The sequence below is a fragment of the Manacus candei genome, unplaced genomic scaffold (genome assembly GCF_025592945.1).
Source record: "Manacus candei isolate 608988 ecotype Guabito, Panama unplaced genomic scaffold, ASM2559294v1 h1tg000035l, whole genome shotgun sequence".
Classification (NCBI taxonomy): domain Eukaryota; kingdom Metazoa; phylum Chordata; class Aves; order Passeriformes; family Pipridae; genus Manacus; species Manacus candei.
In genome coordinates this window covers 9,483,780-9,505,610 of record NW_026138083.1, presented here as the reverse complement: position 1 = coordinate 9,505,610, position 21,831 = coordinate 9,483,780, and the positions used below count along the sequence as shown (strand labels likewise).

General features: G+C 37.7%; 1 protein-coding gene across 6 annotated transcripts in view; it reads right to left on the bottom strand.

Moving 5' to 3' along the window:
* Window positions 1–21,831, bottom strand: part of MAP4K3 (mitogen-activated protein kinase kinase kinase kinase 3) — a 74,861-nt gene that overhangs the window by 39,116 nt on the left and 13,914 nt on the right. For 3 of the 6 annotated variants that reach the window (XM_051792990.1, XM_051792991.1, XM_051792992.1), the window contains exons 4-15: window positions 20,897–20,961; window positions 18,662–18,717; window positions 16,981–17,028; window positions 14,810–14,852; window positions 14,088–14,160; window positions 11,589–11,720; window positions 10,434–10,496; window positions 10,271–10,352; window positions 10,018–10,128; window positions 4,462–4,537; window positions 3,390–3,448; window positions 720–782 (exon numbers count right to left, since the gene is read on the bottom strand). In XM_051792990.1, the coding sequence (XP_051648950.1) occupies window positions 720–782; window positions 3,390–3,448; window positions 4,462–4,537; window positions 10,018–10,128; window positions 10,271–10,352; window positions 10,434–10,496; window positions 11,589–11,720; window positions 14,088–14,160; window positions 14,810–14,852; window positions 16,981–17,028; window positions 18,662–18,717; window positions 20,897–20,961 (871 nt within the window). Of the gene's footprint in view, window positions 1–719; window positions 783–3,389; window positions 3,449–4,461; window positions 4,538–10,017; window positions 10,129–10,270; window positions 10,353–10,433; window positions 10,497–11,588; window positions 11,721–14,087; window positions 14,161–14,809; window positions 14,853–16,980; window positions 17,029–18,661; window positions 18,718–20,896; window positions 21,012–21,831 lie in introns of all 6 variants that reach the window. The other 3 variants (XM_051792993.1, XM_051792994.1, XM_051792995.1) reach the window with 2 other exon arrangements.

Sequence of the window (21,831 nt, the reverse complement as noted above, 5' to 3'; positions counted from 1 at the left end):
TTTAGCACAGAACGTCTCTTTCTTTTTTTCAACAGAATATGGAGACACCCAAGACTTAAATGCATTACTCATCTAACTACACAAAGAGCAGAGAAGTAAGAAAACTCACGTCCTAGAGTAACTGCTACACAGCAATGCCAACAACCAAATTTTTTAGCAGTGCAATAGGAGAAAATTCAGAAAATGTATCAGACTATAATCAATGCCAAATGCTATTGAAAACAGTTATGATCCCACTTTCTGTTATTTCTATTAAGTGTACATTCATTCTGTAACATAATTACCATCTGGAGAATTCAGAGACTTACACTTATGTAACTTTAGTCTTTTATGAGGCCACTTAAAGGAACTACCAGACAAAAATGCAAAGAGTATGTTTCTTCTATCTTCAGTCACCTTCCAAAAAATTAAGTTATGCATAGTAAGGTAGTTAAAGAAACTAGAATGAATGTAAAATACTGAGTCCCTTCTATAAAAGTGATTCAACTAAACATGAATAACACGAAAACATAGAAAAACAAATACTGTCAATGCTGCACATACTAAGTTAAGAATTTCTTTCTACGTTATAGAAATACACATATAGACTAATTCTTATATTGAATGGTTTTTAAACAGATGAAAACAGCAGTACAACAACAGGACAAAACACAAGTTTCGAAAAAGGAAAATTGGGACAAAACTAACACTGACAAAGAAAGGCATAAGATGAAAAATACCAGGTTAGATCTTGCAGTGTAGTATACTTCTTCTGAATTGTCCAAAAAATCGCTACTGTCAGGCTGTTCATTAGATAGAGATCAAGAAACTCAAATTATTTATATTGTGACTGAAAGCCAGGTATACATAAATGTAAATTTTCTTGCTAAAAAAAAAAAGAGATATTGTTAGTTGAAATTCAAACCATGTTAAGACAGTTCTCAGGATGGGGGTAAAACATAGTTAGGGATATGGTCACATTACCAAACACTACTGAATCACACCAAAATGATGAATTATTTATTGTTCATCACCTGAGCTGTGGTAATGTGTGACAGACTGTCCCAGTAAGAGGCAAGTACGGCCAGTTCAACATCTCAGTGCACCAATGACAATAACTCCTCATGCTGCAGTGGTCCAGTCCTTTGTGCACTCATAGCCACAAGTAACTGAGTGTAAGTTTAAGCACGCTTTAGTGAGACAGAAGCAAAAGCATCAGAACTGCTTCAATGAAAATGGATCCACACTGTTAGTGCTGGAGGAAGAGACAGGCATCTCTTGCTCCCACTTCCATTTCAAAGACTTTCACTCCCAGAGTGTATAAATTGTTACAAACTTCTCCCATAGACTGGTTTGTGGTGAGGCTCTTTGCAAAAGCATCCATTTTTTGAATAGGCCTCTTGTTTGCAATTGATATGCCAATTTAAATTGTCCATTGGTTCTATAGCTAATCCATACCTGTATGTTTTTTCTTTGGTCTCTGGACCCAAAAATCATTATTTTTAAAATGATAGTTCTGTTTTATCTAGAAAGAACATATCAGGTCTGCATGTTTCATATTCTGATATAAGCCATGGAGGAGTTAATTTTCCTCTTCAGAAAGATCCAAACAGTTATAGACAGGGAGATCAGACAAGTTCTTTGGACAGGCTTCAAATATGCAATGTCTGACCAGAACAGACAATATGAAGATATTTTCTTATCAACAGAATTAATTTGGACTGTTCGTGTCCCTCCTCCAAGAGCTTCTGAGATTCCAAAGTGCGAAGGTCCTGACTGCTAACACACAATGTAGGAAAAGGCTCGATTCCTCCCTTCCAACAACAGCCAAAAAAGTGCTCTGAAAAACTGCTTTAATCCCTGCAGAAAATCTCTCTCCACAGTTTAGCAACTCAGGTTCCTAAGGTGCAGTAAAAACACCACTGCCCCATGGAGTTGTCCAACAACTGGTTTATGTAGTCAGTGACTGATAAAAAGAAAGAAATGGGAAAAGTATTTCCAAAACTTCAGCTGCTCCACTAACACCTTTTTGCAGTTATGATTCTATGTGTGTATATATGTGCTCTTAATGAGCAAAAGCATTATAATTTGAACTATACATTGCTACCAACTGTATTTTCTTTACAATCCAGAGCATGTAACAGGGAAGCAAAGACAGGACAACTTGGAATCAGTTCAAAAATAATTTTGAGTTAGCTGGTAAACTTACAGTAGAAGCCCTGACTGCATTATCATATTTAATAAAATATAATAAAAATATTAAAAAAAATAAAAAGCCTTACATAACCAGGGCTCCTAAATGATGCTGTTACGCAGTTATGTCAATGTCTAAATAACATGTCTGAAATACTTGTTTAAATCCTACGTGTGATTTGGTAAGCTATTCTCCTCCATCTCAAACAGGCACCAGAAACTGCAGGCTACCCGTCCAGCCAGTTCTGAGGACGAGCAAGATTATACACAACCTCATACACCCAGAGCCAGCTGACCCACTACCAGAGGGCAAAGAGCTGGGAAGGAGATTTTAGTACAACTACAGAGCACCACAAGGAAATCTGTGTCAGAAATCTGACTCACATGTGGTTTGTAGACTACACAAGTACATCCCTAGGTACACATCATTCCCAAAACCAACTCAAGGAAAACCAGTGTTCTTCCCACCTATGTACTAAGCCAACTTTTTCACCTTAACACCTGCCTTAGAAAAACAAAGAGAACACAAAAGTCTGCAGTGAAGAAGCAGACTTTTTATCTTTTTATCCAGGAACATGAAGAAGCTGCCCAAAGTGCACAAAGCAACACTCTCCACAGAAGAGAGGAATCTGCTGCAATCGCGTGTGTGAGACAGCACTGACACCTTTTCCCTTACAGCTTGAATCCTCACACCCCTTGTATTGATGGGTCCACAGGAAGAAGACACTGGCAATGCACCTTCACAGAATACATCCACTGCCTGACTCAGCATGGCTCAGGTGTGATGCGGGGCCACAGAAGGATTATTCACATGGGAAATTCTTTTAAAATGCACCATATCTCTCCCCTAATTCTACTCAATTCTGCTATTTCCACTGTCAATACAAGAACAACGGAGAGCAGAAGTTGAGTACGCACGGTAACTGTAGAACTAAAAAAAATAACTCCATAAATAAATGGAATAATATCCTGGACAATGAGGTATAAAGGATAAAGGAAACCTACAAGACAAAGCACATACATCACATTCAGCAGAGCCCACAAACAAGGAGTTTTGCTGCATATAGAGTAATGGCACCAAAGGAACATTATGTTACAATTTGTCAGTAAAATCACGAACAAGTTTAGTAGTGCTAAGGAAGCACACTACACATCTCCTGCACAGATATTTGCAGGGGATAATGTGCAGAGCATAGCACATGCTGCTTGTTACTCACAAATTCATGATGTGGCTCTGTCTCTTTCCTCAAAGGTGGATCAAACTTTACTTGACCAACTAAAGAGGAAAAAAAGGAAAACAAGAATTTAAGTTGGACTGTGGTTACACAAAATTTAGCTCCCAAGGTTAACAAAAAGAGAAAAAATTAGTTTAATAAGTGTATCATATCCCCACTGATGGAAACTTCTGACACATGGACATAGCCAATTAGTGCCTGCTAGAAACTAATGGGCACAGAAAGTACTCTTTTATCACAAAGGCAGCACAATCACCATTTGCGTCACCTACTCATTATAGGGAACAGGAAAACCATTCAGCAAATAGGGCAGTGAAGTATCTTCTGTAGAGGCGCAATACAGCTGTAATTTATAGAAAAAGCACATCCATGGTGTGAATTCACTACTGAATCTGCTCTTTTGGGAGACTCACTAGCACTAAAGAGCGTTGAATGAATTTTGGAGCAAACTAATCACATTTTCTAGGACACCAGCTTGGCAGAACCTCTTTAACACTTCTCCCCTTAACTTCAGTTTAAGAAAAGACAGCTAAAGCTCTAAGTATTGCTCTGATTTAATTCAAACAAAAGAATTACTGCAATTTGGGGGATGAAGTCTGTTTTTAAAAGCCAGTGATCAACCTCCTCCCTTCCTGATCTCTATGCGACTGTTTCAATTCAAAAGTGAAACAAAGATAATTAAGGAAAGAAAAAATATTCGTTTGCCATTCTGTTACCCAGTTGAATCTGGTTTTGGCCTGAATATCCTGGTTGGAGTGGTATACAAAGCTATATCAATCAGCTGTCAGAAGAGCTCAGGTTGTGTCCTGCTCAATTAAGATGAAGCAGTAGTGGGCCTTGCAGAAGTGCTGACAAAGGGTGTAGCCAAATATTTTACACTATTTCTTTTGCATAGTCATCTAGAATCTGTACACTTAAGTGAAACAGCATGTTTTTATTTTCCTATACATCATTAAAAATGTTTCTACATATATCAGATACTCAAAATACCAGTTGAAATAGTAACGATGATTATTTTAAGAATACTCCATATTGTCATATCACATTTGCTTACAGTTTATTTCGGAGCGTGTCTTTTCTTCTCTTCCATTTCTACTTGTTGAATGAATTCTGTGAGGCACTACCAGAGGCTAGAAGTGAAAAATAAAATATTTCAGTACCAAAATATGCTCACTTGAAAACCAGTATTGTCTGACAGTTTTTAGCAAGTTTCTTTAGCACAGTATCAAAAAAGGAAAGAAAGAAATCAAGTGAAAGCTAAATATAAATATTGTATGCAATTTTTTATACTTAAGGTTAGAATTATTTAGAGACATTTCAACTGCTGACTGTCTTCAAGATAAGAGTTTTTAGAACATCAGATTTGAGTAAATATAAAGATAATGCTGGCCAGCATTTGTCTTTGTTCATATAGCATTTCCTTTTTTCACCATTCAGCTTAAGGTAGTGGTAGTTTTTAAAAGAAGCAGCAAGATTAAATCTGACTCAGTGGCAGCATTTAATTCCTAAACTAAACTGATTCCTAAAAAGTCATCAGTTAGGTTCTTTAAGTAATGAGAAATTTGCCTGAGGTTTTCAAAGCTGAGTAGAAAGGTGTATTCCTGGTACTCTCATGCTGTGTGGCAAGAGAGAAAGCATAATTCCTACATATTCACCTTCATATTTATATTCCACTTCTATTTTTTTCCTGAATTTCCATTTACTTCTCTACAGGATGAAGTATTCTGAACTTTTAAGACTTAGCTTTCTTTTTTTTGCCCGTTGGATTTTCTCTCTGCTTTCTACAAGCACTGCTGCAGGTTCTCTTAGAAACCATAATTTAAGGTTTCTTGACAAGAGTACAAGATCAGCTGACAGCTGTATTGTCCTAGTTTTGGCCAGGACCCAGGGGTTATTCTACACCACCTCATGTCATTTACAGGGGTAGGGGGAAAGAGCTCTCTGGTTTCTGAGAAGAAGGGAGTGGCTTCCAGTCAAAAAACATGGCAGCACCGTCGGCTATTGTTCATTGTTTGGGGGTCCGCAGTGAACATTCTTGTATGTGAATCACCCTATCTTTGTACACTTCTGTTATTAATATTGTTGCTGTTACTGTTCGTTTTCTTATCTCATTGCTGTTTCCAGTAAATTTTTCTTATCTCATCTTGTAATCTCCAATTTTTGTGCCTCTAATTCTCAACTCCATCCCATGGGAGCAGGAAGGGGGAGCAAGCAAGTGGCATGTGGTTTGGGAGACTGTCAGTGGGGGGCAGTGAATTGGGGAGTACCAATCCTAAACCACAACACGTATACAATCAGGTCCAAAATTAGCAACACAAATCCTAACATTATGCATTCATACGTCCTTTGTAATGAAATCTTACTTTTTAGAAAAAAAGTTGTTTTTCCACAGTGTTTGGCCAAGTAATCTCTGAAAAGTGCATGTTTGCTCTGTTTCTGTGTTGAATATGTGGCAGTAAAACAATTTTTAATTAAATCAGTCTGATGCTATGATGTGCTGGTATGTTAGCTTTGCTTTGCTTTTATGGTCATGGCTGGGCTTCGGGAATGAAGATTTGGGATGGCTCTATCCACATTTGTTACAGGCACGTTTGCTTTTATATACAATAATTATATTCTTCACAGGGCAACTTTTGACTACAAAGTGCTGACAGTTACAAAATGTCAACTGCTGTACTATCACAGAGAGTCACGAATAGCTCAGCAACTCCGTTTACTCCTCAAATACTATCTGAAAACTTCATCGATTTTCATCACACACTACTACCTTCCTTCCCATTAGGATCCAACACATATGTACATGGTGTTTCACCTCCCATTTATGTTCATTTTGCTCTTCTTTGAAACAGGAAAGACTTGCAGGCTGTGGGTATGTGTTTTCTCCCACATATCTCATCGGCAGTTTTTTGTTTCTCACAACTTATGTCAATCCTCTCCTTCTACAGTTTCATTTTGTTTATTGTGCATTGCTTGGGGCTTAAAAAAATGGTTTGCCATAGCTCAGAATGCATTTCAAGGTTTCATCTAAGTGCTGAAAGGTTGCTTATTTATAATCTTTTATTAAGAGGCACTATCCCGTTGTGTATGATGTGTGTGCATCTGTAATGCCAGCAGAAGCTGTAGGGGGGCTGGGAGGCATTTTTGCCTTTGCAGTGATATTCTGAGTCCTTGCATCCTGACACAGATGTCTGTGTTGCACAACAGACAGAGCTTGCCCTCATACCACCTCCTCCAGACCAGAGAATTACGTGAAGGAGTCAAATCTTCATCTCTCAGTCACAAGGACTAAGTCCTCAAGTCACCTTGAAATACATACACTGACAACGAGCTGATACAAACACCTGACATCTGAGCTGTGCAAGAGGACAAAGGCATGTAGGTTAACTTCCCGACACAAAATCCTTTTGGTCACAATTTCCACCATGGTACAGATCTCAAAAGCAATCTTATCCCCAAAACTTAGACTGTACTAAGCATAAGGCATGAGCACTTTCCTCTTTGTAACCTTTTCGGCTAATATCACATCCATCATGAGAATCACTGTCACAGAAATGTGATGAACAGGCAGGTGTCAACATCTTCAAAGGTTTATTCTTAAGGGAGTGAACGCAGAGTCCCAACTGGAAATCCTGTCTATGACTGAAAGGGAAACTAAATGAAGAGCTCCCAGGGGTAGGGAATGTCCATTTCAGATACTGTTGCCAAATAAATAACAATTGCATGAACAGAAGAACCTTTCTGATTATATCCAAAGGATGGCATGTTTTTTGTTTTGTTTTTACACATTAAACATTTCACCTCTGAGTTTAGAATGATTTAAAGATGTAGTATGGCATTCCTCAGAGGTGGCAAATTCACACCTTAATCTCTACTTCACCAACACAGCTCTGCAGACTATCCAAGCAGCAACAGACTGTATCCCCATAAAAGCAGCACAGGCCAAGTGAAGAGCTCGCAGTACAGTGGGCAGCAGACTTGACTTCAAAGACCACCAACAGACAGAAAAGCTCTTGAGCCTCCAAAAATGAAAAACAATCCACCAAAAAAAACCCCAAGACACTAACACCACCACCCCAAAAATACAAAACTCTAAACAAATTGGGGAGTAGGTCTGAGGCTCAAGATTCTCACCAGTGTTTTCGAACTGTGTTATGTTGCACCTTGTTTTGTCACTTCTTTTGATTTTTGATGGATGCATTCAGGGGATTGCCACAAGTACAGGACTGGTTAATCCCTAAATTCAGATGAACATCTCCAGCTGCCTCTGTGAGCAGGCAAGTTTTGGAGCAAGTTCAATTTTGTATAAAAGGAGTACATACACTTCTTATTCCATTCATTTTATTACAGGAAAGACCACAATGCCAACAACTGCTTTGCCTGTGGCGAGGTTCTTTATCTGAAATACAAAACTTGCTCAAAATGCATTAGATAATTCATTACTACCTGCTTTATTCGCAGAGATGAAACCCAGACTTACTTAATACAAAATAAAATGTTTTTCCAAGTGTCATATCAACCTTTGCAGGAGCCTTAAATACCTTAGTGGAAAATTATCCAGCAACAAAGTAGGGGAGAAATGTCTCTCACATCTAAGTAAGAGACATCATTCAGTGAAAATGATATAGCAGCACAGGTAACAGCACAGGAGAGCTCAAGGCCACATGATGAACAGTGATGGAGAAGTATCAATGTGCGTAACACAGAAGTCCACAAATGCAGCAGGAAACCATCAGCAATGTAAGATAAACAACAAATGAACTAGTATCTGAAAAATGCACAGCTAAAGACACACCAGTGGCGTGCTCGCCCTCCGTACTGTCAGCCAGTCCAGCTTTTTTTAAGCGACAAAATTAGGTATTTTCTCTGATCACTGCTGGGAGGTTGTTTTCTCTTTGTTTTCCCCCCAGACAAGGCATAGCTTCTGCTCCTGATACCACACTCCATTATGGGATAACTGATAAGTAATATACTAGACAACAGAAGACCCTTCTTAATGCTAAGTCACAAGGGACATAAAAGTGTGAACACTATTCTGTAAGCTACCAGTAACTATCAATAAAATGTGTACTGACGGGACTTATTACAAGAAGAGGAGAGAGATTCTCCATCTGATCAGCCCAAAATGAAGGACAAGACTCCTACTGAAAAGATACACCTGTGACACAGGGGAATGCTACACGGTTTCACTACAGTTTCCAGGAGAGCAGAGAAGACTCACAGATCTGAGCAGCTCATTCACAGGAAGCACACTACCTTTCTTCTTATGAGAGCTCATGAAAGTTTTGGTTTTCTGGTTTCCACAGAAATACCACTTTAACAGGCCTCCAAGCTCTTGCTCATCATTGAGCAGAGAGGGAACTAAAAGACACACAATCCTTAGAACTTATGGTAAGGAGGAGATCCACATTGCTCAGTGCTGTTTTCATCAGGAATCAGACACCTTTCTCTTAACAGTGATGTGAAAGCCAACCACACTAAGGGATTTTTTGTGTGTTTGACTTTCTTAAATATTTTTTATCAGAAAAATCTATTAAATTTGTTCCACTGTGTGCATTTGCTTTTAAAAGTATTAACCATTATTCAGTCATCATGCTTTCCTCTCCTCCTCTCTCATTTAGAAAATATGCACTGCACTCAACAACACAAAAAATTATCTATTTCACTTTGGTTTCTTTCTACATTTTTTTATTTCAGCTTCTAAGAAAGACTCTGTGCATGTCAACTGGTCTTTGCTGTTCCAGAAAGTAGAAGTTCATTTAACTTGAAAAATTTGAAAATAAATCTATTAAAGTAGTTGCTTCTTTTAAGCTCCTTTTCCCTTGAAGGCATTTTTAGACTAGTTTACCAATTAAAAAACCAAAAGTATGTAATTATGGAATCAATGGCATTTGTGTTGAAAGGATTACATTTTTTCTTCCAAAAAAAGGCCATCAGTTAGGGAACAGTAAACATCTGGACAGTATTCACTAACATGCAGTAAAGCACAAGACAAGATGAAGTACCAGAATATCTGTTTTCTCTTATTTATTAAACACTTCAGTTCTGCACTGTTTATCGTCTTACATAAGCAGGCTTTTTCCCAGCTGTTAAAGCCAAAAATCAGAAACTTTGCCTTCGACAAAACCACAAGTGAAATCAAATTTCAGAGTATTCTAAGATCAAAAAATACCATCTGCAAAAAACCACACATCAAACCATTTGACAAAAACAATTACAGGATCATACTCTCCCCTACAAAGGTATAAAATTATTTTTATGAAAATGCTTTCTTTGCAGATGAATGGAAACATAACTCCACAAAGATACAGTAGAACACATGACAAAACTCAGGACTGGAGAAGCAGATCACATTTACTGCTGCAAAATTGTTGAAGAACAACAATGAACAAAATTTTAAAGTAGTTACACCTCCTTAAGGTTCTGTTCCTCAAGTATAATGACTTTTGTTAAGTGCCTGTACATGTGACACAGCAGCACAACCAAAAGCAAAAGCAACCTTTGAGACTATTCCCAGATAACAATTCATTCTGTGGCTCAATAAATCATTATAATTTAGTTTTGCTGGCAAACAAAAACTTAATCTGATTCTATGATTAAAATATATTCCTACCTCAGGATCATCATCATCAAAATCATGGTAAGTGGAATGATCAGGATTATTCATTTTATCCAAAAGTTCAATGGCAAGACTTCGATTTAATGGCTGAGTAACAAAGGGATGCTGAAAGACAGAAGGAAACACACAGATTAAAATTCCAGCCACTCATATTAAGCATTACAATATATATATTATATATATAATAATATAATATATAAGTTATAATTTTATAATTTAAAAAAAAATCCCATACATAAATTTATACCTGTAGCAATTTTTCAGCTGTAGGTCTCTTTTTAGGATTTTTTGTAAGTGCCATTTTCACAAAATGATGAAAACTATTGGACCTGTAAAATGAAGTGCTAAACATTAAAATCAATTGCCCAGTAAAGTACATTAATTATCTACTGAAACAGAAAAGTACTTACCATTTCATTTTGTCCTTTAATTTAGGAGGCTGGAAGTTGCTTTTTGTCATTAGAAAAAGTGCTCTGAAAAAGAAAACAACAGTATTTCTGTGGTTACATTGCAATATAGATGAGATTACCCAGGTAGCCTCATCTCCTCAGATGGTAAGATTGACGGAGAGATAGACAATAGATTAGCAAAGGTATATAGTGCTTTTGGAAAACTCCATAAAAGAGTTTGGTGTAATAAACACTTGAAGAAAAGCACCAAGATCAGTGTTTACAGAGCCATAGTGTTGTCTACTCTCTTGTATGGTTCCAAATCATGGGTCATCTACCACCACCACCTGCAACTCCTAGAACGTTTCCATCAATGCTGTCTCTGTACAATCCTAAACATCCACTGGTCAGATTATGTGACCAACACATCTGTTCTAGAACAAGCAGCTGTCACAAGTATTGAGGCCATGTTGCTGAGAACACAGTTGCGTTGAGCAGGACACATCTCCAGGATGAAGGACCACTGCCTCCCTAAGATCTTGCTCTATGGTGAACTTGCCACCGGCTGCCGCAAGAGAGGAGCCCCAAAGAGAAGATACAAGGACTCCCTGAAAAAACATCTCAGCCTTGGCCATATTGATCACCATAACTGGTCTACTCTGGCCTCCAATCGGGAGGTCTGGAGACACACCATCTATAACGCTGCTGTTTCCTTTGAGAAAGCACGCAGGATCACTCTCAAGGAGAAAAGGCAACACAGAAAGAATCGTGCCTTGCAGAATACACCATCTAAGGAGTCTTTCTGCTGTGCCTTTTGCAATCGGATATGTCTATCTCGTATTGGTCTCATTAGCCACCAGCGTGCCTGTAACAAACGTGGATAGAGTCTTCCTAAATCTTCGTTCGCGAAGCCCAGCCATGATGGTGATGATGATGAGATGAATTATTACATATGTTATTTAGTTGGCAGTAAGAAGTCCCATCAGTTTAAGAGGTGCAACCAGGACAACATTACACATTTATGCACCAAAAAGAGTTGTTAGAATCTCTATCCTGTTCATTCAGAACACTTACAGCTCAAGGCCCTTGCAGTACACCCAAACAACACAAACTCCCTCACCAAATAGATTATTTAACAAGCTGTATTTACTCACCAAGATATAACCCCTTACTGACCTCATTGGATGTAGGTCAAACATTGGAGGTTGAAGTTCAGCAAGCTCTATAGCAGTTATTCCAACTGCCCACAGATCACAGAGTTGGTTATAACCACCTTTTCTTTCTACTGCAGCAACTTCTGGTGCCATCCTAAACGATAAAAGATTTTTACGTAAACTTCTCTCCATAAATCAAACATGCTTCTGTACAGAGTGGTACTCTCTTCCCTAAAGCTCTCAATCTGTAAGTTCACAGCATATACATGAGTTCATATATACAGATACACTTAAGTGTGTGTGTAAAAATGTAATGTATACATGAAGTTTTCCTCAATCATCTTCAAGTAACTAACAGGCAGTTTCTAAAATGGTCATTTAGGAGTAAGTGGATGAAATCAATCTGTCTCAGGACTTTTTTGCAGGCACACAACAAAACACTACTCAACAACCAAAGAGTCTAAAGTATAATTATTCAACTACAATAAAATCAAAATAATATCCAAATTCACACATGGTCCCAGAAAGTGATCAACTGTCTTTGAAGAGAAGAATTCTAACAAAAGAAAAAGTAATAAAATGTCAGCTTTCTTGTATCCTGAATGCATGAGACCTGAAGACTCACTGTCACCTCTGTACAGAGCACTCCTTGCTTGTAAAGTCTGTCTCACTCATGTCAGGTCACCTCATTTAAGTTAACAAAGTGAGGTGGCACTTCTGAGGTGCCACATTCTGAGGTGGCAAAAATTAACAAACATAACCAGCACATAAATAGGGATACCTAAAGGAAATGATTCACTAGGCATTGTCACATGTTTTGAACGGCCAACGTGAATTATGAATTCGATTGTCCTACGTAGTTCTATCAGCTGGCTAACATGTTAGTATTTTTTTACCTTTGAACTTTATCAGTCCAGATCACCTGAAAAGTAGCAGTAAATCTGGAGACATAACTCAATACATGTATGACAGGTGAACGTCACTTAGCAAGTGCTCCAGTAAATCAGCAAGCAGCATCTCAAATGATGCATTATTCAAGTACAGGCATCCTGTGGCCACAGCACCAAGCCTGGGAGTTCAAGAAGTGTTTGACAATGCTCTCAGGCACACGGTGTGTGACTCTTGAGGATGCCCTCTGCATCTTTGTGGGTCCTTTCCAACTCAGCATATTCTGTGTTTCTGTGATCCTTATCTGTAGATAAGTAGGTTTGGTGGCAGAACTTATTTCAAGTTTGCATAGCTAAACTGTATTTAGATAAATTTCTTCCAGAGGTCATTAAAGATACCAATCACTCTAAATCAAAAAGGAGAGAGTTACCAAGGTAGAGGGGGAACATGGGTTAAACATGGCAAATAGGATGGTTACTAGCACTAAAGACAGTGCACAGCAGTTCACGTGTCCTGACACCTCTAACGATCACTAAAACCCTCACACTATTCTGTCTGCAGCTAAATTTTCTTCTCCACAATCTCAAAAATTTTGCTTTGCTTCTGCTCTCAAATCTCTGAGAAGCTTGGCAAAACAACGGATGCTTTTCATCAGCATTTAACCCATGTAATGCTTTCAAAGTTATTATTTAAGGTTGTTTGAGAAGCCCGGCACAATTTGAAAGTTACAGTCTCTCATCCAGATATCTTGGGAAAGAGTCACAAACCAAATCACACAATCATGACTGATGGGTGTTCGTGTCATTCTGAAAGGGAAGTGAAGCCTTGGCGTGACTTACATTGCAGAAGAATGCTAGAAATACTATGCTTGATTATTTCAAGTCAATACTTGAATGTAGCATTTTTTCATTATGTACATTTTTGTCTAGTAGCTACTATGCTGTCAGACTACAGAATTTTTAATGTCTGTCTGGGAAATGTACAACAAAAGTGCTGTTTTAGAGTGAAGAATGTGTCTCATTTACTTCAATGTGAAAGGGAACAACCACTTCCAGCGTGAAGAGGATAAAATGAAAGGCAAAACTTCAGGTAAGATAAATTATACAAAACAGTTTAATGTGGGAAGAATAAAGACACAGAACAGATAAACAGAAATGTATCACAGAATTCAATCAGTTTAAGTAAATAAGGGGAAAAATGGCTCAGAGGAACAGTTCAAAAGTGGCAAAAGAATCTGTGGATTTGTGCAGACAAACAAACGAAGCTCATTATCAACTGAAAAGTTGCAGAAAAGCTGTATCTAGGCTGGAGGGAAAGAAACATAAAACATCAAAATGGAAAATCAGGGAAAAAACATTTAAGATCAAAGTTAAAAACAAAATTGTGGATAGTTTTTAAGTTTTACTAAATTAAGATAAATTGGTCAGTGACGAGGGCAGTACACAGCCTTTTAATTTTTCAAAGCATTAAAACATTTTCTCCGATACTCAGCTAATTCAGGATTTGACATAAGTAACACAGAAAGTCTGACCCAACCTTTAGTGATCAGTCTACTCAGGAAGTGTCAGAACATGCTTTTCAACACTATTATATTTGTTACTGTTATATTAATGGCCAAGTAAAACACAGTTACCAATACGGGGTGCCAATGAATGATTTCCTTTTGGCAATTGTAGCCGTTATCTGTGCAGATACTCCAAAATCAGCTATTAAAAAAAGGCAAAAACAAAATGACAATTAACAACTGATCCGATATAATTAATTGATAATGAACACAAGTTTGGCTTCTCCACGGTAAGAGGTTATTAAGTATACTGGAAATATTTAACAAAAAATAAATAACAAAAGCAAATAATGGAAACTTGGTGTATCTCAGATACCATCAGTCAGCTCCCCTCAGTCACTTGCCAAACGTGCACGCAAACATGTCCCTCATCCACACACGGAAGAACAGGTTAACACAAAAGATCTAACAGTTACAGGAAGTTTTTTAATATGATAAAATATATATTTTTTTTTGTTATCCAAGAGATTCTTTCAGATAACCTTTCAAGGTACACTTCACATTTAAGCACTCTTAAATGAGACATTTTATTAAAACCTCATAAACCCCTGTGATTTGAATTTTATCTCCCCCTTACAGTATCAGGTCTTTTTTACCTCACTGTTCCAAAACAACTCACATTAATCTTCAGATGCTAACTGGATGGTATAGTTAGATATTATCAGCAAGATAAAAAGAATTCTGATATTCACTAATTCCTTACATGAACCATCACTTCATTAAACAAAATAGAGCATACTGCTTCCCAGAGCACATAAAAATATTAATAGCACTAAGTTGTATTTACTCACCTAATTTTACATGTCCGTTATCCGTTAAAAGAATGTTTGCTCCCTTTAAAAAGAAGTAAGTATACTTAAATTAAAACATATGGACTCCTCCAATACCATATTACAAAAAATTATGTGAGATCTTATGGCAAACTAGGGCCAAAGACAAAGCAAGGACTGTGTTCAATAAGTCTGCAGTCTTACCAAGGAAATGTTTGTGAAATTAGCAAGTTACCATTCTGTTATATAAAAAATACCCCTTGGATATACAGGGCTTTTCATTACTTTTTCATTTAGCCTATGGTACTACAGAGTTTTGTATTGTACACAAAAGCTCTCTCAAAAGACACAGTATGATGATTTGCCTATGCTGATTAATTCTTACTTTTTTCTATTTACAGTGACTGAAAGGAAATGGGAACTCTAAAGGTCAAAGCGGAAACAATTTGATTTTCTTTTCATAAGTAGGAGCTGGTTTTGTCTTGTTTGAGAGCTATGCTTATAATTATAGCCTTAAGGACCTGCCTCGATATTCAAGTGCTTAGCAATCCTTAAGTGCTTTCCATCCTTATGCAACAGAGATTCTGTTTAGTGCTAGATTTGAAGAGCTCATTTTTGCGTGGCTGTATGTACCACTCACTTCAGCTCAATAACCAAAATTATCCCCAAGTGGAGGTTTGTACCATAAAATTACAAGATAAAAGGACCAAGAACAAACCCGATTTGAAGACTGAAACCAGGTACAGGTTGAGTTGAGTGAAGGCTAGAGCTGGCTAAACACAGCTCCAAATGTCAGCACTGCCCATCAACTAGATGGAAAGGCAGCAGAGACGAACCTCCAAAAATATGTTTTTACAGATTATGGCTTTTCACAGAGAAGGAAAAGTCAGGTCTGCACTGAAATGCAACTAACTTGGCACATGTTGCACAAGTACAGTTAATGAGCCTTATAGATGGAGCTCAGTAAACAGTGTGACAGCCCAGTTTACATGCTCTTGACCTTGTTAACCTTTCGAGACCAACAGAACAGGTACTCTAAATATGTAACTTAGCTACTGAGGGAAGCAAACACAATTCAGCAGTCAGGCGATCTGCAGATGAAGACAGTACTTTTCCATGCTCACGAGAACAGTTTTTTTTAAAAGAAATAACTCTCAACCTAAGCACTCTAAGCATTTATTATCAGCACAGTTCTGCTTAGAAAAGTATCTGTGCACTGTATACTTACAAGCATAATTTTGCATTCTATAAAGTATAATGGAAAATATTTAATTTTGGTGTTCAAAGTAATCTTTCATTCAGAAATTATTTTTATGATTGCTCAAACCCCAAACACTCTTCTGCAGCCAATGAGAACAACTTGGAATCAGGCTGCATGACGGCAATCTCAGTTGAAGCTGCTATATACATTGCATTCCTAGTCTGGAAAAAAACAAACCAAAACCAACAAAACCAACAGCATGAAACAACACAAAGGAATATGATAATTTAATGTCAGATTTCCAGGAGGAAGCTTGCCAGGTTTAAGCTGCAGTCTGAGCAAGGAAGAGTTTGGAAAGACTAGGCAGTAAAACTCCTGGAACAAAAAGTCAACAGGAAGCACCAGAAGGAAACTATAACAGAGTGTAAAAGTCTGAACAAGCTGCTTTTGATATAGCTTTGCTGAGGTCAAGATTTAAATAAGTCAGTGCTAATAGCCTGATTTGCAGCACCTTCTCTATTTTTAGCATGCGAGGGAGGGGACAGGAGCAGCCTCCAAGAACCAGGCGTAACAGTAGCCACTGCCCTGAAATCTGCTCACCAAGAAAAGAAGCAAGAAGCCAAAACAACAGCTCTGCTCACTAGCTGGTTCAAAAAGAAGGGTATGTTGATCTTCTTGGAAAAGCTACGGGAAAGCACAAACCTTTCTTTTGCACAGAGCACACCCTTACAGCCACCTGAACGTACTGCTCTGCACACCAGCTGATGTCTAAATTTTACAGCACTGGTCTAAATAAACAGTAAGTGTGGCTCCAATGAAAAGAACAAACTGTTTCCACGCATGTATTTTAAAGAAAGTTTTTCCCCCCCTCCCTTGGGAAAAAACCCTACATATTCAAAAGTACACACAAAATTGATACATAACAGTAAAGACCACTGGAGGTGATGTAGCCTATTTAAAAGCACAAAAATTCCTTTCAGTTTTTACTTACCTTTATATCTCTGTGCATTTTTCCTTTACTGTGAAGGTAATACAGTCCCTGCATAAAATATTTAGATAATAATTTAGTCCAACATTTTTCATTTTATATACATCTCTCACTTAATTACCAGATATATTTAGGATCCAATTCAATCATCTAAATGACTCACTGACTGAAGAACATCTTTATATTTCAATGTATCCTGCTGCAAATTTGCAAATTCAAAATATGTAGTAGCATATTCTTTAAAGAATCTTTAAAGAAAGATATTTAAATATTAGATATTAGATATTTATCTAGTATCTAAAATGCAGGATAGTTGGAAATAATATCTGTTGGAAGAAGAGTCACTGCATCTGTTGGAAGAAGAGTATTCCCCAGCCAAGTTTTCCTCTGGACATGGTAACTGGCACCTTTTCAGACCAAGCCAATTACTGTTAAACTGCCTAACAGTCTTCTATTCAGCAGTCAGATCACAGGATAACTGAAGTTCTCTCCTATACCATTACACACTTCAATTAAGCCTAGAAACATGCCAGCAGGCAGTGCTTTGGGTCTAATACTGGAGTTCAACTCTATTTCATGGATTTCTGCAGAAGCATTAGGCTGTCTTTCTGGGTCTCATGACAGTACCAAAACATTTTAAGACTCAACACAAGTTAGAAACTAAGTTTAAATTTTGGGAAAATACTATAAAACCGAATCCCTGCACGACAAATCATAGACCATGTCACTTTTGACACTCCAGGGTTATCTCTAAAATTCTCTTCCAGGGGTAAATCAACACATAAACATCTTCCTCGCTCTGTGACCATGAACCTCCATAAGGCTCTACGTTCACAAGAGATCTCTATGTCAAGACAGAAATTTTTTTTGCCAGTTCATGCAAGACACCATGGAGCTGACTGCAAAAATAAATTAGGATTGTTTTCAATTATTAGCATTTTCACAGACGGTCAAAATATAACAACAGGGAAAATGAGGAAACACGTGACTTGGTTCTGGAGATTTCAAGCGAACAACATTGTACAGACAGACAACAGTACCCCCGAAGATACAGTTTTTGGAGAAATTTTTGGCAGTTCATTATGCAATGTAGCTGATGTGCTAATCAGTTATGAAATTCAATTCCTTAAACTACAAAAGCAAAAAGCTCCACTCACAGATGCTTTAACCTGTTTCTCTGGGGGACATGACTAGCAATACCCAGTTGGTTCAATGGTTTTTAGGAGTCCTCACTGCAGGCATGCACACAGACCCAAAAACTGCACTTGATTTGCTTTTTGCACAAAGTGTAATTCATCAAATCATCTAGCAGACCATTGTAACCACTGGCATTAGCTAGAAGAGTCCCATGTACACTCCTTAAATCTCTGGAGGCTACTGGAAGTCCATCAAACTCACACACTTTTACTACTGCCTTGAAAGAATTTGAGGTCACTGTTTTCAAACCTGAATGCCTGGAGACAGGTACTTTAAAGGTCATATTTAAAAGACCTGTATTTTCAAAACCGATCTCACTGATTCCAACCAAAATTGATAGCGAGTGTTTTTTGAAAATGGAGGATTCAATTGGCAAAATGCTATGTCATCCAATTACCTTATTTCCATGGCATCACATGTTATCTGTAGCTTTTACTTTTAACCCTTAATATTTTTACATTAAAAATCAAAAACAAGAACACACTACCTGTAGTGTTTCTCTGCTAACATAGGCAATTTGCTGTTCTGACAGTGGTCCAGTCACTGAAATGAAAGGGAAAAAAAAATAAATCTCAAAATTAGGTAAGATATTGCCCATTCCCAATTCATACCTCAGTTACTTCCATTCACAGTGATAGGATCTTACACTGCAAACCTCTAAGTAAATGTGCTTAGTTTTTACTCCAGACCAACCATCCCAAAGACCACTAAACACTTTTTAAACTCAAAAACGTCCACTCCCATTGGAATAGAAAGTACTAATTCCTTCCATATATAAATCTCATCATAATTACAAGGAAAAAGAAACAGAAGCAATGATTTAAGCACAGCTCTTTTCCCTGCACAAACCCATTGTGTCCTTCTGTGGAAGGCTGGACTTCCAACTCAGTGACTCAGATCTGCAGCAAACTTTGAGCCCTGAGTAGTGCTCTGTACATTTGTGACCTGCTCTCTCCTTCCATCCTCCTCACTGCCACACAACCTGCTCTTTCCAGCTTCTCAACCCTTTTCTGAAATGAGCTCCTGGGCCTGCCACACCAAGCACCTTCTCAAACTCTCCCTGTGAGCAGTTTTTCAGCAGTTTCCCAAGGGAAGGAGGAGTCTTCCTCTCCCTCCAGGGTCCAACTTCATTCAAGTCTCTTAAAGGAAAACAATTTCTCAATAAATACGCAAACCAAACAGTGATCAGCAAGCAAGTAGCGGTCTGTTATTTGCCCCTAGTCACCGGACTTTGATCCTGAAATTAAAGGGGTTTAAGACCAGGAAATACAGTCCCCACTGTAAGCTTCTCACGTTTTGCAGAGAAAATAGAGAAGTTGGATGGAGTTTCTCAAAGGATGCTGAAGGAGTAAGGAGTTAAGAATGAATCTAGATTGAAGAATCTAACTGCTAAGCTTCTACAAAATCATAACATTAGTATCATGCAACACATATCCTCAAAACAAGTCTAAATCTAACTTCCCTTTCCTGAATGAAAAGCTCCAAATCCACACAAAACTATATACATTGGCACCCAGTGTACATATATCTAGGCATCTATGTTTATTCTGAGAAATTAAATTCTGATTACCTTAAATGACATAAGATTACAGAGGCCTATAGCTCATTTGGAATAAGAGTCTTTAGAACATAATAAAGATCAGAAAAGAACCTTCCATTCTAACTATCAGCAGAGAAGCCGGAAATCAGCTGCAAGGGAAACCACTCCTGTATGGCATCTGTTCAGGCATTTATGTGGCATGAGCTCATTTCCTACTCTACAGGTGTTCCACATAACAAAGTCTATTAAACACGACATTTTCCCAAAATTAGCAAAGATGTAAAGGCTCCACAAGGTCACATTCAAATGACTATGCCATGAGCACGGTGTGAACTTGTGAATTGGTGCTTGTTTTAGTTGCACCCAAGTTATATGTAAAGACCTCTCTGAGCACAAGAGAAGATTCTCACATACAAAATCTTCACAATTCCTCTCTGAAAAACATCACCTGGGAACCACAAAGCCACTACTCACAGCACACTTCTTTGCCATGCAAGTCTTAATTCCAGAGCAATAAAATCCCTCAAAACTGATGGTCTCTTGAAAACTAAGGATCAATTTACTAATCTCCCCATTATCAAATACATTCACACACAGCCCTTGTTTCTTTGACCACTCACTGCAGCCAAGCCCAAAGCAAATATATAGGCCACCTTTGCTTTTCATGTGTCACAAAGCCAGCAAAAAAAAAGGGTAATAAAAAAGACCCTGGTGGAACTACTGCTGTACAAACATAGAGATGATCACTGTTTACAAAGGACATGAGCATCCACGGTAATCAATCCACTTACCTAGGTTTCTGTAGGCAGTGGTACAGATTATACTAAAACAAAGTTCAAAAGCTCAGAAACAAAATGGCTATGAAGTAAGACAGCAGTATTTTTTTTATTTTTACAATGTAGTATTGTCTAATTTTACAGTCTTTAAAAAGTAGTGATGGGTATATGAGCTACTGAAGGATGAAAATAGCTTCCGCTGCTAGAAAAAAACCCACCATAGCTGTAATTTTGTTTACAAAACCCAAGCCTAGCCAATTAAGTAAAAACATAAGCTAAAACTGACCTTCAATGAATTATTAAGGATACTAATTTTAGTATTCCTCCTCTCTAATTCCAAAAAACTGTAATCACTTCAAATTTTGAAAGTAAGATTTACTTATTTAAGGAATTAGTCTTGACATACCATGATAAATATCCTGTAGAGAGCCACCTCCACAAAACTCCATGCAAATCCATAGCTTGTCTCGTCTAAAAAGTGAATAAAACCATTCATTAGCTGTCAGATCTGAGAACAGCACCTGTAAAGGAAAAGTCAGAGGACTATAACGTTGTAAAGCACAACATAACAAGCTCTGTATTATGAAAAGTACAAGTCAAATAATGAGTATGATTTAATCTTTATGTGATACTTCACTGTGCAAACAGAAACTAATAAAAGATTCAAAAATATTCTACTTTAATGAAGTAATAAAAATAGTATTAGTGAAACATTCACACTAATTTTTTGTTGAAAAACTTTTTTTTGAGAGTAGAAAGGAAACAGATGCAGGTTCTTATTTCTTCCTCATTTTCACTTTCCACTTTTTTCAGAGCATAGGAGTTAACACAAACAAACAAGAAACAAATGCAAAACAAAACGCCCTAGGGGTATCTCTCAACTTCTTCCACAACAAATAAAGTGAAAATAGTGCTTTAGTCAATGCTAGGCAGAATGGAGTCCATGCTGTGGATAAGTGCCTGCTCAGATGAAAGTCTTTTCCTTCAAAAATACCTATGGGTCAGAGCAAAGTTATTTAGTTGTTCTTCCCTTACTAAGGGAGTCAATTCAGTTTGAGTCACGATACCTCCACAGAAGGTGCTTTCCAAGAACAGACTGCAGGCTGAAAAATTCAGAGGTCTCTTCTCTTATGGCCAGTAATTCTATTTTCACTTAGTAATTTTCACTGGTAAGATGTGTGGTCACAAAACAGCATTTTGGAAAGCAGAAAATCTGGGACTTGGCTAGTCATTCCTGGCCATCAAAATACTCAGAGGGGAAAAAAAAACCCCACATACAACCACCTTAGAGCAGTCTGTAAAACAGGACAATCAAAGGAACGGCTGATGGTTGTTTTGCAG